The 15,156-nt window shown below is 42.5% G+C and overlaps 1 protein-coding gene across 1 annotated transcript in view; it reads right to left on the reverse strand.

Moving 5' to 3' along the window:
- Nucleotides 1–15,156, reverse strand: part of POLR1A (RNA polymerase I subunit A) — a 64,055-nt gene that overhangs the window by 6,124 nt on the left and 42,775 nt on the right. Inside the window, exons 23-32 of the mRNA XM_032771550.2 lie at nucleotides 14,884–15,105; nucleotides 12,854–13,068; nucleotides 11,363–11,530; nucleotides 10,658–10,793; nucleotides 7,096–7,253; nucleotides 5,900–6,029; nucleotides 5,009–5,125; nucleotides 3,803–4,060; nucleotides 2,788–2,988; nucleotides 1,622–1,739 (exon numbers count right to left, since the gene is read on the reverse strand). Coding sequence (XP_032627441.1) covers nucleotides 1,622–1,739; nucleotides 2,788–2,988; nucleotides 3,803–4,060; nucleotides 5,009–5,125; nucleotides 5,900–6,029; nucleotides 7,096–7,253; nucleotides 10,658–10,793; nucleotides 11,363–11,530; nucleotides 12,854–13,068; nucleotides 14,884–15,105 — 1,723 coding nt within the window. The remainder of the gene's footprint in view (nucleotides 1–1,621; nucleotides 1,740–2,787; nucleotides 2,989–3,802; nucleotides 4,061–5,008; nucleotides 5,126–5,899; nucleotides 6,030–7,095; nucleotides 7,254–10,657; nucleotides 10,794–11,362; nucleotides 11,531–12,853; nucleotides 13,069–14,883; nucleotides 15,106–15,156) is intronic.

A 15,156-nucleotide genomic window follows, 5' to 3' on the forward strand; every position in this document is an offset into this window, starting at 1 on the left:
CACTACTCACCAAAACCAAATCTGAAATGGCATCCCCTCTTGTTGGTTCTTCAACTACCAGGTGAAGGAATACATCAGTTATTGCATCCAGGAAAATCTGAGCCCTATTATTATGACTAGCACTTGTCCTCCAGTCTATATCTGGGAAGTTAAAGTCTCCTATGATCACACAATTCTCATTAGTGTTTACTTCATTAAAAACATTAAAGAGGTCTCTATCCATATCCAAATCAGATCTCGGTAGCACACCCCAAGCACTATCTCAGTGGAGGCTCTAGTAGCTTTCTCTCCTAATGTGATTTTTGCCCAGACTCGGTCTTATCCATTCCATCACTTCTTATCTCTTTACAGTCTACCTCATCATTGATATACAATACTACTCCACCACCTTTGACTTTATTTCTGTCTTTCCTAAACAGCACATAACCTTCAATACCTGTACTCCAATCATGATTACTATTCCACCATGTTTCTGTTATCCCTATAATATCTGGTTTCTCTTCCTGCACCAGTAGCTCCAGTTCCTCCATTTTGTTATCTAGGCTCCTCGCATTAGTGTACAAACATCTTAATTTTTGCAGTTTGGCTTCACTGACATTCTTTACTTGATTAGGCACAGACATTATACTACCAGTATCACCTATTAGACTGGTATCTACACTACCCTTCCTCCTTATGTTCATTCTCATACCCACAGCTGTATTCTTTCTTACTTTGTTTTCTTCCCTCTCAATTTTAAATTCCAGCGTGGAGATTACCTGGACATCTCCCAACCATCTCCCCCAAATTCCTAGTTTAAAGCTCTCTTAATCAGCTCTCAAACACATGTGCAGGAGGTCAGAGCCTTTACCCCAGCAGGTGTATACCACATAATTACAATGGCCCTTTGGACATTTATACAGTGTGATGGTGAAGTGTGTTAACAGCCTCTACCAACAAATATCCCAGGGCTCTTAAATAGCACAAAGAAAGTCAGGCATTAATAAAAATGGGGATATCAAGTGAGCAGTTACTACAGTGGCATTTGCGAACTAGCAGTCCTAAAGAGCCTTCCCTCTTTTCACTGGATGTAATTCATAGTAAGACATGGGCCAGTTAGTACTGAAAGACAAATCTATGTAGGCAGGCACTTCAAGTGGCATTAGCCATTTCACCTTAACAGTTTTAATGGACAAAGTAAACAGGGTTTATTTAAAAATAAATTTACATATATTTATATTTATTTATTTATATATGTAAATATATTTTTAAATAAACCCTTTTTACTTTGTCCATTAAAACTGTTAAGGTGAAATGGCTAATGCCATCATAATGATTTATATTATATACACATATATACACACACCTCAGTAAAAGTCACTGAAGGAATAAATGGAAACCAATCAATTAAAGGAGAAAACTATTTCAGAGAAGATGCTCACATACCATGAGGATGGATTCAATATGAGAAGTTAGATACATCAATTATTGATTCAAAGAAGAGACTGAAAATACACAAGTGAAGGAGTAGCTAATGCAAAGAGGTCACTTCCCAAACCTATTTCCAGTGGCAAATTTTTCCCATCTTAACAAAAATCAGATGAAGCACAAAACTAACTCAGTTGATCTAACAATATCTTACCATACACAGCAAATACATCTTTAATTTCCTTTTCAATCACCCTCAGGGCAGCCTCAATTCCATAGGTCTTAGCCATTGCATGAATGTCATTGGAATAAAGTCGGCTTAGGTCTAAAAACTGGAGGCAAGGAAGACAGGTGCAAGTTATTACTGCAGTTACTGTACCTCCCCCAGTTAAGCTGGGATCATTTTTCTCCAATTCTCCACTTGCTTGAATTGTCTCAAGGAGGGCCAATATAGTCAATTACAAAGCAATCAGATGCAGGCACAGCATTAGCCACAGAGAAAATGTGCATATAGTTTTATACCCAGATCAACCACTTTATCATCATTTACATCACCAGGTGAAAGGGATGGAAACTAAGCAAAGAAAAAATAATTTCCGATGAAATTCCCAACAATGAGATCTATTTGTAAGAGACTTTTCCTTACAAAGGGGAAAGCATGATGCTTGGGACATTTGAAACTCTCAAGGCACTGGAGCATATACTGCATTCAACAATCCTGAACATGTAGGGAGATGGGGTAGGCAGCGTAACAGATCTATTCATCTTCAACTACTGTGATTCAGTAAAGTCCTGGTCTACACTAGGAGGGTGAATAGTTAATAATGTAGCTGAAGTCAATGTACTTAGATCAACTTACTGTGGTGTCTTCGCTGCAGCGAGTTCACTACTGCTGCTCCCCCACTGACTCTGCCTGTACCTCTCAAGGTGGTGGAGGAGTGCAGGAGTCGATGGAAGAGCACTCGGGGGTCGATTTCTTGCATCTAGACTACACGCGATAAATTAATCCCCGCTGGATCGATTGCTGCCCACTGATCCAGCAGGTAGTGTAGACATACCCTTAAATGGGAGAGCTCCCTCAAATACCAGTTTCAGAGTGGAGCCTCTTTGATCATTATTTTGGCAATGAGATACTCAGTGGCTCTACACAAAAGTCCATCTGAAGTGATCAGAAAGTGACTTAAGGGTTCACTTGAGGGAGACATGGCACATACATTTTGAAACTGCTGAGCGTAGATTTCCAGACGGTCAAAAAGCAGTTAGGTGCCTAGCACCCACTGAAAGTCAATGGAGGAGGTATGTACTCACCTCCCAGTTTTTTCCCCTAGAACATTACACAACAATTACAGAAGTCTCAGAGATTATAAACATGTTACTTACATCAGCGTATCTGAATAGCTCTGGAAGGTTTATTCCCTCAGTGTTTAAAACAAATTCTTTCTCTCCTTTCTTATTGGTGCTCTCATTTAAGAAGCACTGCGTGATCCCCTTTGTCTCATGGACAATTGTGTTCTGCATGAGGGATGTTAGGATGGAGGAGAGGTCAAAGTATGCCTTCATCAGAGGAAGCTTCAGTGAAACCTAGAAGAGAAGAACAATGCAGTGTTGAACCAAGTCAGAGGGCAGGAAGGTATAGGCTCAAACACTGGGTTCTTTCTTTTTAGGTGAATGAGATTTACAAAAAAAACCCACATGGCTGCTATTCTGAAATATTTATCCTAGTACTAATTTATTTAGAAATGGACAGATCCTGATGATACAGCTTCAAACAGATGGACATTAACAGGAAATAATACACTCCAGACCTATTCAGTCACACACTGCATGCCTCAGTGACATGAGTGATAAACAATTTCGCTCTTGTTTCAGCCACACAGAGGATCTCTTTACCTGCTGCTCAGTCGGTTAAAGCCAAATCTTCTTACAAGCTCATTTCACACACCTCAATGAACACGTCTTCTTTGCTGGACATGTGCTTTGGAGGATTATGCAGGTTTCCCCACTCTGAACACGAACACAAACACACGCCTATTGTTGCCCTGCTTTTATCTGCCTTTATAGCACACCCATATAGTTTCCCATGGTAATGTCAACCATCACCCCGCATATGGAAAGACCTAGGTGTGTATTAATAAAAAGCTTGAGGCAGAATGAAAACTTGTGAATTGCCACTGGAAAAAATACTGCCAGCTCCTACAAGTTAAAATCTACAGCCAGGAAATGTCTGCTTATATGCATGAGCTGGATAGACATATCTGCAAGCTAATAACAGTAGTGCTGAGACAGAGCAGCAGCATTCTACTAGAGAGGTTTATTTATTCTTTGCATTATAGTAGCTGTGCACTGTAGCTTTGAAGCTACACACACAGAAATTTTCCAGTCACCACCATCTTACCTCACACCAGAGCTCATTTTCTGTATCATATGTGTAGTTGACTATAGACGAATGACTGCTCATCACAGCACTAACTCTTAGCTGTGTTGAATGCTCTAGTTTGAGTCCTTTTTCTTTTTTAGTTTGACCATTATTTTCATTCTGAACCCCTTCTTCAGCATCCTCAGCCCGTTTATCGTCATGCAGCATGCCTTCTTCCTCTTCTGCATTTTCGTCGCCATTTTCCTCACTGTTCTCTTCCTCGCTCTCATAATCAACCTGCACAGAGATTATATGCTTAAAATCCAGTCTAGACCCCATATATGTGGAGGGCACTGCAAGAAGCAGTTTTGTTCACACAACCCCCTCACTGTGGAAGTGATCTTCCTGACAGACAGGTTGACGTGAAGTTCACTTTTAACGCTTCAAAAGCCAGGTTTTGCCTATAAAGACAGTGGTATGTATTCATTTTAGCCTCAATTTCTTTGCAATCATGACATGATTTCTTAGTGTTATTAACTTCAGACTGCATCTCATATACGTACACACACATAAATGTATACCACCATTATGCAAAATATGATTGTTTCCTCAAGGATCCTCAGAAGAGAGCAATGTTTCCATGAGTGACTCTAAAACTCCGCATATTTCAACTAGTTCACCCTTACGCTGAAATGATGGCTGTCTTAAAATAGCTATACAACAGGGGACATGTTAACAATATAAACACATAAGGAGGGGATTTGTTTAATACTGTAGAAGGGTTATAAATTGAAGTAATGGGATGAAATTAAGTAAATTTAGATTGAATTACTGCTAGGACAACTTGGCTACCAGATGCATCAATCGTACATCAGCAGGGAATGGACTAGAAAATCCACCAAGTCTTTGCCATCTCTAATTTCTATATTTTTTGGTCTACCAGACTAATAAATACTGGACAAATGGTGACCAGATTGACAAGATGGTTTATACCTAATCTCTGACGGGAGATGAGGTTCCGGGCCAATCATTTAACAGAATGGGTCAAATCCCCAGGGATGCTAAGCACTTGCTATTCCCACCAAAGCACAGAGCTGATCAGAAAACAGGAAAACATTTTCACAATTTCTTTCCCATTTTTGTTTGATATTTTGCTTTGATGGAAATCTTTGAACCAGCTCTAATGAAGTCAATGGCAGTTGCAAGTCCTCAGCACCTCTCTAGAATTGGTCCCAAAGTCATTACCTCTTCTTCCTGCTTCTCTCTTCGTTTTGTATCGGTAGCATCAGCATCTCCTTCATCAGCTTCACCATCAACGAGCCTCCCTGCTTCCTCTTCATCAGCTTCATGATCATCCTGTGCCTGGAGAACAGTTACAGGTGAGAAGCACAAGCTGATTCTGTATTTTGATTCTGGTCCTGGAATATGCCCAATGTTGGACAAGAAAAAGCCTGACCACTTGGAAGCTTCCCCTGAACTAAAAGCACTCTGCTAAACCTTTGGAACACAACATTCTCCTATCCTTCCACCTGAGACTGTTTTAGACAAATATTCAGTATAAGAAGTCACTCTCAGAATCTTATTATACAGAAGCAACGAAGCCCAGCTGCTGCTACTTTCAAGAATTAAACAAGAGACGATTCTGTAGAGGATACATCCACTATCACCCTGTTTAGCCAACACCCAAAGCCTTCAGATGAAACAGTGCTTGCCAGCAGGCTTTGAAAAATGCTACTCCCTTAGGTCCTCAACCCAGGAGCAAACTGAGGGCAGCAATCACTAGCACTAAAGCCAGCTGGGCACTTTCATCCAGTAAATCCTAAGGGACACGGAGTTTAGTAGACCTTAGCTTGCCAAACTAAAAGAAGCTATTCATTTCCAAGCCACTCTCTGGGAATGTCATTCTGAGCAGAGTGTGCATTACCAAATTGGCTTTTCAGACCCTTGTCAATACATATAAAGGGCATCTTTAGAGAATTATTAGTGCTTCAAAAATGGAGACAGTATTTGTATAGTCATATAAAGCACTATATGTGACAAGCATTAGCATTCTATGGATAATAGCATTTTAATGATGTGTTGAGCTCACAAAGAAAAATGTAAAGGGATTTTCTAAGAAACTCATTTTTTCCCCACCTGGTTTTCCTGAGATTCTCCACCACTGCCATCTAGATCCCTCCGAGTTGCCTTACGAGTATTGACCACATTGAAAGATGCCAGCTTTGCACTCTTCCTTTTAATTGTTTCCAACAAGATTTTAAAGAATCTAAAAGAAAATGCAGTGCAAAATCTCCATGCTCAGAAGTACCACAATCATCTTCCAGGCATTGCAAGATGTTCTGTTCAGGAAGCCAGTCAATTCAGAAGCAGAGGACAAACATGTTGATGCATTTAAAGGAATTTTTAAGGTAGGACAAATTATTTTGCTTTTCCTCCCACCCCTCCTTTTTTTCTTCCCAAGAATGATGATGTGTCTCTTTCAATTATATATGAAACCACCTATCCAAAGCTTAAACAAACAGTTAGCTCACCTATTACGATCAGTGGGCTATCAAACTGAAAGAGGTAGGAGAGCAGTTTTCAGTGCTGCTGGTTTATTATCACAGTCACATTTTTTAGGAATGAAAGTGGTCAAGACTTTTTTTTTTTCTTAATTAAAGACCTCAGTCTGAGCTAACACTGCCTGAGGGAAGAACAAAGAATGCTGGAATGGTGATGAAGTATTCCTCGTCACGCAACCCAAACAGCTTTCAAAACAACTGTAGCATGGTTCCTCTTGGGTTTTCTTTTACTGTATATGTAAAGTTTGGATTAAGTGATCCGACGGACGGGATCAGTCTCCCAGTGAAACCATCTACTCTCGGCCATGCCACATTTGGTAATAAACACTGAAAATCAGCCTCTCCTGAAATGTTATTGATGTGAGAAAGTTCCTATTTGGTCAGAGAGAATCATTGAATCCCTTATAATTCAACGATCCTAACTGCAATAGATAGAACACATGTGGATGAGGGGGTTGATTATACAAACTATTCTTTAGGCAAGTCAGTAGAGAATAGTTGAAAATTTGGCCCCCCATATACAAACTAGTTATAAAATGCAGGTGCCGCTCTCTAAGTTTATTATTTTGAAACCTTTGCTATTCTTCATTTAAATCCCTTTATTAGCCCAGCAAACAGCAGTATAGACATCACTGCACAGATCCCTTCATGAGTGTCCAAAACTGGAAGCCTCAAGCAGCAGCGAGATCCTGCAGCCTAGAATGAACCTTAGGACTATGCAGCTGGGATGACTGAAGACTGAACAGTGGAGGGATTTGAAAGTAAACTGACCGTGTTTCCATGAAGTATAAGATGTCCCTCGGCTTCAGACACTTCTCCTCCCGATAATATTCGTATGGCAGGAAATAAAATTTGATTTGGTAGAGCCGGTGTTTGCTTAGTTTCCCTTCTATGCACAGAGACTCCTCAACTTCAACTTTTTGCAAGACCTGAAACAGCAGCGAGTGAGATTCTGCCTCCATCAAGCAAGGCATTTCATCCACTCCCCAGAACTTCATCCCTTTTTATAGGACACAAGCTGCATGTAGCAAGCTGTCAAACGCTCCCTGCGTGCTGGCTCTGGGGACATGGGGAAGGAGACTACAGCCTGTACTCCTGGGGGCATTCTGCACCAAAAAATTAAAAATTCTGCACACAGTATTTTAAAATTCCACATAGTTTCTTTGTCAAATAAACATGGAGGCTCCAGCATGGCACTGGGGAGCACAGGCCTCTGGCTGCACAGAGGTGGGAGATCACTCTGCAGCGCCCCCATCCCCGCAGGACACTGACTCAGCAGTGAGGCTTCACCCAACCCTGACACAGTGCAAGGACTGGGTCTGCTCCAGAAACACCCCAGGGTCCCACCCCTCCATGCCAGGTGCACCGGGTGTGAGCTGGCAGGCTCAGCAAGGCAGGATCCAAGTATGAAGGGGTTTAGTGTGTGGGGGATCCACGTATGGGTTGAGAGGGTTCTATGTGGGGCAATCTGGGTGTGGGTGGCTCAGTGGGGGGATCCCGATGCAGGGGGGTTCTGGATGTACACAACCTTGCTGGGTGGGGGGTTCTGGGTGCAACAGTAATGGGACTCTGCAGGGAGGTCCATGTGAAAGAGGTTGGGGCTCAGCACAGGGGTCTGGGTGATTCAGTGAAGAGTCCAGATCTGGGGGAGTGGGCCTCAGATCGAGGTGCAGCTGGTTGGGGCTCGGTGGAAGAGGGGAGTGAGGCTCTGGAGGAGGATCCGGGTATTGGGGAGTCTGAATGCACGGGGGTTGGGTGGCTGGGGGAGCAGCTCCCTATACAGTAATCTCTCCCCCTGCAGCTGAGGAGCAATGGGTGCAGGAAATGGAGGAGGGTGTTTGTAGAGCTTCCTGCAGTCTAGGGAGAAATCTGGGGTTGGGTCTGACCCAGCCCCGGATGCTATATAGGGGAAGAGGAAGTCCCATCCTCCCCAGACCAGCCAGGACTAACAGCTGAGCCCGGTGCAGCATAGGAGACACCAGCCGGTCTTCCCCACTCCTGCCCCCCACCCCACAGGTATTTATCTCTCTGCTGGCTGCCTTGGACACCCAAAACATACTGCTGGGGAGAGTAGCATGACGTCTCTTGTGGCTTCCCTGTCATAAAGTCATTTTTCTGCAGGGAAGCAAAGAAATCTGTAGGGGACATGAATTCTGTGCATGTGCAGAGATGCAGAATTCCCCCAGGAGTAACCCCGATTTAGCACTTTCAGCTCAAACTTAACTCCACAGATTTGTTTACACATTGCCTTTTCTCTGACAGAACTGCCTCACCTCCTTCCCCTGTTCCCTCCAAGAAGCCAGAAGAGCTCTCTCTCTCTCTCTCTCACACACACACACATCCCTCAGTGCGCCAACAGACTCAAGCTAGTGACTCACATTCACTTGCTTATTGAATGTGTCAGGTCCTCAGCACACAACAGCAGCCTACGTTTGCTCATGCTATTTTCCAGTTTTAGGAAGGGACCCAATGCCGCAGCAGGAGCAGGAAAAGGCAGGGCATTAGAGAGCATGGGAAACAGTCAAAAAAGGGAAATACAGAATAGATCGGACTCTGATCTCTCCATTTTCCCAAGTGCTTTTCTTCTCCACAGAACAGCAGCCCCAAGTACCTTAGAGAAAAACCTAGAAAAATAGCTAGTCCCTCTAGTGCAGTGGTGGGCAACCTGGAGCCTGTCAGGGTAATCTGCTGGTGGGTTGCGAGATAGTTTGTTTATATTGACTGTCCACAGGCATGGTCGCCCACAGCTCCCAGTGGCTGCAGCTCGCCATTCCCAGCCAATGGGAGCTGGGAGTGGCCGTGCCTGCGGCCAGTCAATGTAAATAAACTGTCTCGTGGCTCGCCCGTGGATTACCCCAATAGGCTGCGTGCGGCCTGCAGGCCACAGGTTGCCCACCACTGCTCTAGTCAAAATTTCTTTAGGATTAACGCATTTCCTAAAGGATAAAGATAATGAAAATCTCTAATTCGAGAGCTTTACAAAATGAGTAGGTGGCAAGACCAAGACAGGCTGCCTCAGAGATAATACATGGACGTTCCCCTTAACATACTATTATGCACCATTACCCTTTCTTCATCATCCTTTGGTCAGTTTCTAGCCTGTGACAGTCCTCTTATTCAAGAGAATTTTAATTCAAGTACTTCTTTCTTTATACAGTCATTAATGATCTGGAGGATGGCATGGACTGCACCCTCAGCAAGTTTGCAGATGACACTAAACTGGGAGGAGTGGCAGATACGCTGGAAGGTAAGGACAGCATACAGAGGGGCCTAGACAAATTAGAGGATTGGGCCAAAAGAAATCAGATTAGGTTCAACAAGGACAAGTGACAGAAGAATCCCATGCACTGCTACAAACTAGGTACCGAATAGTTAGGCAGCAGTTCTGCAGAAAAGGACCTAGGGGTTACAGTGGATGGGAAGCTGGATATCGTCGGCATTGTGCCCTTGTTGCCAAGAAGGCTAATGGCATTTTGGGCTGTACAAATAGGAGAATTGCCAGCAGATTGAGAGACATGATCATTTCCCTCTATTTGACATTGGTGAGGCCTCATCTGGAGTACTGTGTTCAGTTTTGGGCCCCACACTACAAGGATGTGAAAAATTGGAAAGACTCCAGCAGAGGGCAACAAAAATGATTAGGGAGCTGGAGCACATGATTTATGAGGAGAGGTTGAGGGAACTGGGATTGTTTAGTCTGCACAAGAGAAGAATGGGGTGGGGGGGATTTGATAGTTGCTTTCAACTACCTGAAAGAGGGTTCCAAAGAGGATGGAGCTTGGCTGTTCTCAGTGGTGACAGATGACAGAACAAGGAGTAATGGCCTCAAGTTTCAGTGGGGGAGGTTTAGGTTGGATATTAGGAAAAACTTTTTCACTAGGAGAGTGGTGAAGCACTGGAATGGGTTACCTAGGGAGGTGGTGGAATCTCCTTCCTTAGAGGTTTTCAAAGTCAGGTTTGACAAAGCCCTGGGTGGGATGATTTAGTTGGGGATCAGTCCTGCTTTGAGCAGGGGGTTGGACTAGATGATCTCCTGAGGTCCCTTCCAATCCTGATATTCTATGATACTTATCAAAGCCTCTTTCTAATGATCTAATTATTCAATGAACTCAGTAGGCAAGAATAGTCATAAAAGGACCTCCAAATCCCCAAAATCAATTTCGAGGACTTCCTCCCTCCAATTCTATTCAAACCTGCGCCCTCTGGAAAAATCTGGGACAAGCACTGGTTTATTAAGGAGCAGACTGATAGTGTACCCACTTTGCTGAGTCTTTTTTATTTTTTGCCGCTAGGAGTCACAAAACATACACAAAGACATAAAGGAGAAGCTCACCTCGGCTAAGCACACTCTTGTAAACTGTTTCTTAAGCCTTTTCACCTTCTTGTGAGCTTTCTTGGTACTAAGCACAGGAACGCTCATCATTGGAGTTTTAATGTTAGCACTAGCTACCATCAGGATCTCCCGCAACCTTTAATAGAAAATACTCTCGCAAATTAAGTTATAAGGGCATAGTACAATCAAATAAGAATATAGTACATTTAATGAGGTAGCATGCAATACTCTCTGGAAGCTCCCTCAAATCAGTGTGCATCTAAAAGCTATGGCCAGTGCAACACTTATTCCATTTCAATTTGGTATTCATTCCCCGTCATCAAATATATACTGAATAAACAGAATATAGCTCTCAATTGGAATATCATCTGGATTCAAAGAGGCCTGAAATGATGTGAAATAAAATGATGTACTGACTAAAACCACAAAATAAAAAGGATATTCAACCACATTTCCTCTTAGACTAGATGGTTACTAATATGTCTGTTCCATCTCCAATTTCTGAGATTCATCTTTATTTGTTTTTCTTTCAATCTACAAAATTTTTAAATGCCCTTGCTTTCCATACACAGTCACCAGTGATCAGTAACCTAGAGGGATTGTTCTGCTCTCAGTTCACACATGCAGTTTCCAGTAAGTATTAATGGGTACTATCTACAAGCTTCAAGAGGGATAACAGACCCAGAGGGAATAAATGTTTCTTACCTTGGAATACCCAATGTGACGTTCATTTCACCTCTGCCAGCAAAATGAAAGGTGTTCAGAGTCATCTGCGTGGAAGGCTCTCCAATGCTTTGAGCAGCAAGGAGACCCACAGCCTCTCCTGGGTCACACAGAGACCTTTGCCACTTCAAATGCAACAAGTTGCTTAATCTGAAGACAGACAAAAGGTAATTGCACACTGGGGCTTAACTCACTGTACAAAGTGGAAACCAGGTGCAGGCTGCAGTACTACTCTGGTTACCAGAAATGTTTTCTGTTTCACAGCCAGAGTTGCTTTTGGAAAAGTCAGTGATGTGGATGGGTCTACAAACAAACACTCAGTCCTCCCAAATAGTAAGTCAATTCATCTAACTCTAAGGGTATGTCTACATGCAGTGGGGAAGTGCGATTCCAGACACACGTTAGCTCAGCTCAAGTTAGCATACTAAAAATGGCGTGGGCACTGTGGCACTGGCAGCAGCTTGGATGAGCTACCCAAGCTCAGACCCAGGGTTGGGCGGCCTTGAACCCTGGCAGCTAGCCTGAGTCACTGCCACAATGTCCATGTTGTTATTTTTAGCACGCTAACTCGAACTGAGCTAGCATGAGTCTGTCTAGTCTCACTGGGAATCACACCTCCCCCCGGCAGGTTTAGATTATGCCTACACTGAGAGGCACAGCCTACTGATCTGAGCATAGAACTAGGAGCCTTGAACAAGTCTAACCTCTGAGTCTCGTTTTCCCTATTTGTAAAAAGGGGATACATTTACTACTACTTGATATTCCTATCTATCTCACTGAGGTATAGTGAGAATTAGTGTGAGTTTTTATATAGTATTACTGTAATGCTTTACATTTCCTGCTGCATTTATGAAATGGTAGAATACTACAACTGACAGAGAACGCCTTCCAGCAACCCTTATTCACATCAGTAGTCCTCTTGAGATCAAGGATGAGTTGCACACGTAAGGGCTGAAGGAGACAACCTAATACTGCTACGCAGTTCTGATGTCAAACACATTTGTTAATTTAGTGCTTGCGAAAGTTGTTGGATTGTCAGCCCTCTACCTACAGAACAGATGTACCTCATCCCTGTTCTGGAGAGAGTGGTATCTCTAAGGATAACAATAAACCACCTAGCTCTTGTATAGCGCTTCTCACCCGTAGATCTCAAAATGCTTTACAAAAAGGAGGTCAGCACCATTATCCCCATTTTACACAGAGAACAGTATCTGTGTCTATGGCAAATTCAGTCCTTGGAAGCTCTGTTGAGTGTGATCATAAAGGTACCAATTATGGCCATGATTTTGTGCTGGGCACATTTATCTCCTAGGAACCAGACTGAGACTCACTAACCCATTTCACAAAGGTCAAGACAGAGCCACCAGAAGTAAAGACTTTATCACTACCATCCTGGATCCAAATCAGTGTTATGGGGGGGGGGAGGGGAGCAGAGGGAGGAAAAAGGCACTGTAAACATATAAAAGTTATTACCTATCACAAGAAAGCTCTGATTTTACATAGTTGCTGTTGTTCTGAGCATTCCATTCACTGATGTAATTCTCTACTTCACTTTCAAAGGCTTCTGAAACAGATGCAAAATAAACATCTGGACGCCAGACAGCCAGGCTGGGGTCAGGACACTTAGATGTCCTCTTTAGATATTTTCTCCGGCTCTTCTCGTCCAGTTCATACCACATCTTCAGTAACTGAAAACAACAGCCGATTGCAAAATGAGCCACCGTTTACCCACACAGCATTAATCAAGCCACAGAGAAGGGAAAAAGATCACCAGTGTGACAGTGAGATAATATCAGATGTCACATGAGATGTTTATATTCATGATAGCATCTTTGATCCCAAAACATGTAACCAATTTAAAGTAGATATAGCAGCCATACACAATGGTCATTTCATTCACCACTGAACTGCAGCCACTTCTGAGAGTCAATTGCCTCAATACAATTTAACAGTATGCAGTAACTCTATGCACCTGTTTAGGATACAGTGAAGAATACCTTTTCCAATTATAACTGAAGATGTTCCGTAGACAGAATGGAATGAAATGTCTAGGGCACTGAAGTTAACACATCTACTTTAATCAATAGTGACATACACTCTTGAATGATCTCTGTTGCGTCATCTGAAAAATGGCACTTTTAGCAGAAAAGGAACTCTTATTATATGGGACACTGGTACAACACTACCTCAGAGAAAAGCGTGACAACTCCTGAAATACAAACACCACTTTCCTGAGATCCTCAGCTTATGTAAACCTGCAAATCAGTGAAGCTATTCCTGCTTATACCAGTCAAGGCTTTAGCCCAATAGATATTAAATGGAGATTTTCCATTTAGCTTGAACCTTACCAGTGCTGACAGGACAAAACAACGAGATTATATTGTCTCAGGCCATATTTCTGTTCTTCAGTTTAAAAGGGAAAAAAAAATAAAAAATCAACCTTTCATATTTTACATTGAATAAAACACATGCCAACACCAAACAAGAGCATGTGATATACACAACAGGTGAAATTAATTTGTCATGTAACCCCCTTGTTTTCCAGGGCTTAGCTCAGGGATGAACGGGGCCCCTGGTAAGACGAAGTTCATATGTTAAGTTTCACATTCCATGTAGCTGCACTGCCCTGAAAGTTAATGGAACTGTAATTACATCACAAATGTGTAAATCAGATCAATGACAGAATTTATAATCATTTCAGCTGAATTACCGGAGCTAGAAGTTTCAATTTTTACAGTGAGGATAATTAACCATTGAAACAATTTACCAAGGGTTGAGGTGGATTCTTGATCACTGGCAATTTTTAAAATCAAGATTTGATGCTTTTCCAGGAGATGCATTCTAGTTCAAACAGGAATTATCTTGGGGAAGTTCTCTGGCTTGTGTTATACAGGGGGTCAGGCCACATGATCATCACAGTGGTCCCTTCTGGCTTTAGAATTTATCAAGCTTTAGGAGAACAAAGTACAATTGAATTTCTGTGCAAAAAGAACCCACATATAATTAATGGGGAAAATTCAGACTTGTTACATGAAAAGAAACCCCACTGAAGTCAGTGGAGTTGCACCTGTTTACATCGTTTGTCTGCAGATTTACTTTATTAATTAGAAGCTACAGAAGACAGGTTAGTGCTCTGAAGTATGAGATTCTGAATAGTTGTACTGCTTGAAATACCAGGCAAGGCTGACTCAGCCTTTCAGTTAAATGGACTTTCATCTAGTTTGCTGTGCATCAGTCTATCGGAGAAGACCTACTCTGTGTGGATGTTCAAGATCCCAGGGCCTGCCCCAGAGTTCTTAGCCTCTGCCCACAATTAAGCAGTAAGCATTTACCAGGCTGGCACATTCCATCTCAAAAGATGGTTCCATTTTAGTAGCTCAGATAGCACTTTGGCATAAAAAGACATGATATACAAGTAAAGTGGCGCGGGAGCAGTTCTCCCCCACCCGCTTCCAGAATCCTGTACTAAAGCATTTAATCAGTTCATTTGCTCTTTGCATTACCTGTAGGGTTGCTGGGTCTCTGCCATTTATGATCTCCCCACCTAGGGTCTGTTCCCTCACTCTTGCCATTTTTTTCTGAGAATACATCAGAAAAGCTCCTTCCCTTGGCAAAGAAACTTGATGCTTGGCTTGCCACTTTTTGATAGCCCTGAAGTGTTGATTTGCTTGTTGAGGATCCATCTTGGATAAAACTTCATCAATGTGTTTAGACTTCTGTATCACCTAGGAAAAGAGACCCAAAGCACAAGCCTTCTAGTTCTCCTTATGACTGTA

This window comes from Chelonoidis abingdonii, chromosome 5 (assembly GCF_003597395.2).
Source record: "Chelonoidis abingdonii isolate Lonesome George chromosome 5, CheloAbing_2.0, whole genome shotgun sequence".
Classification (NCBI taxonomy): domain Eukaryota; kingdom Metazoa; phylum Chordata; order Testudines; family Testudinidae; genus Chelonoidis; species Chelonoidis abingdonii.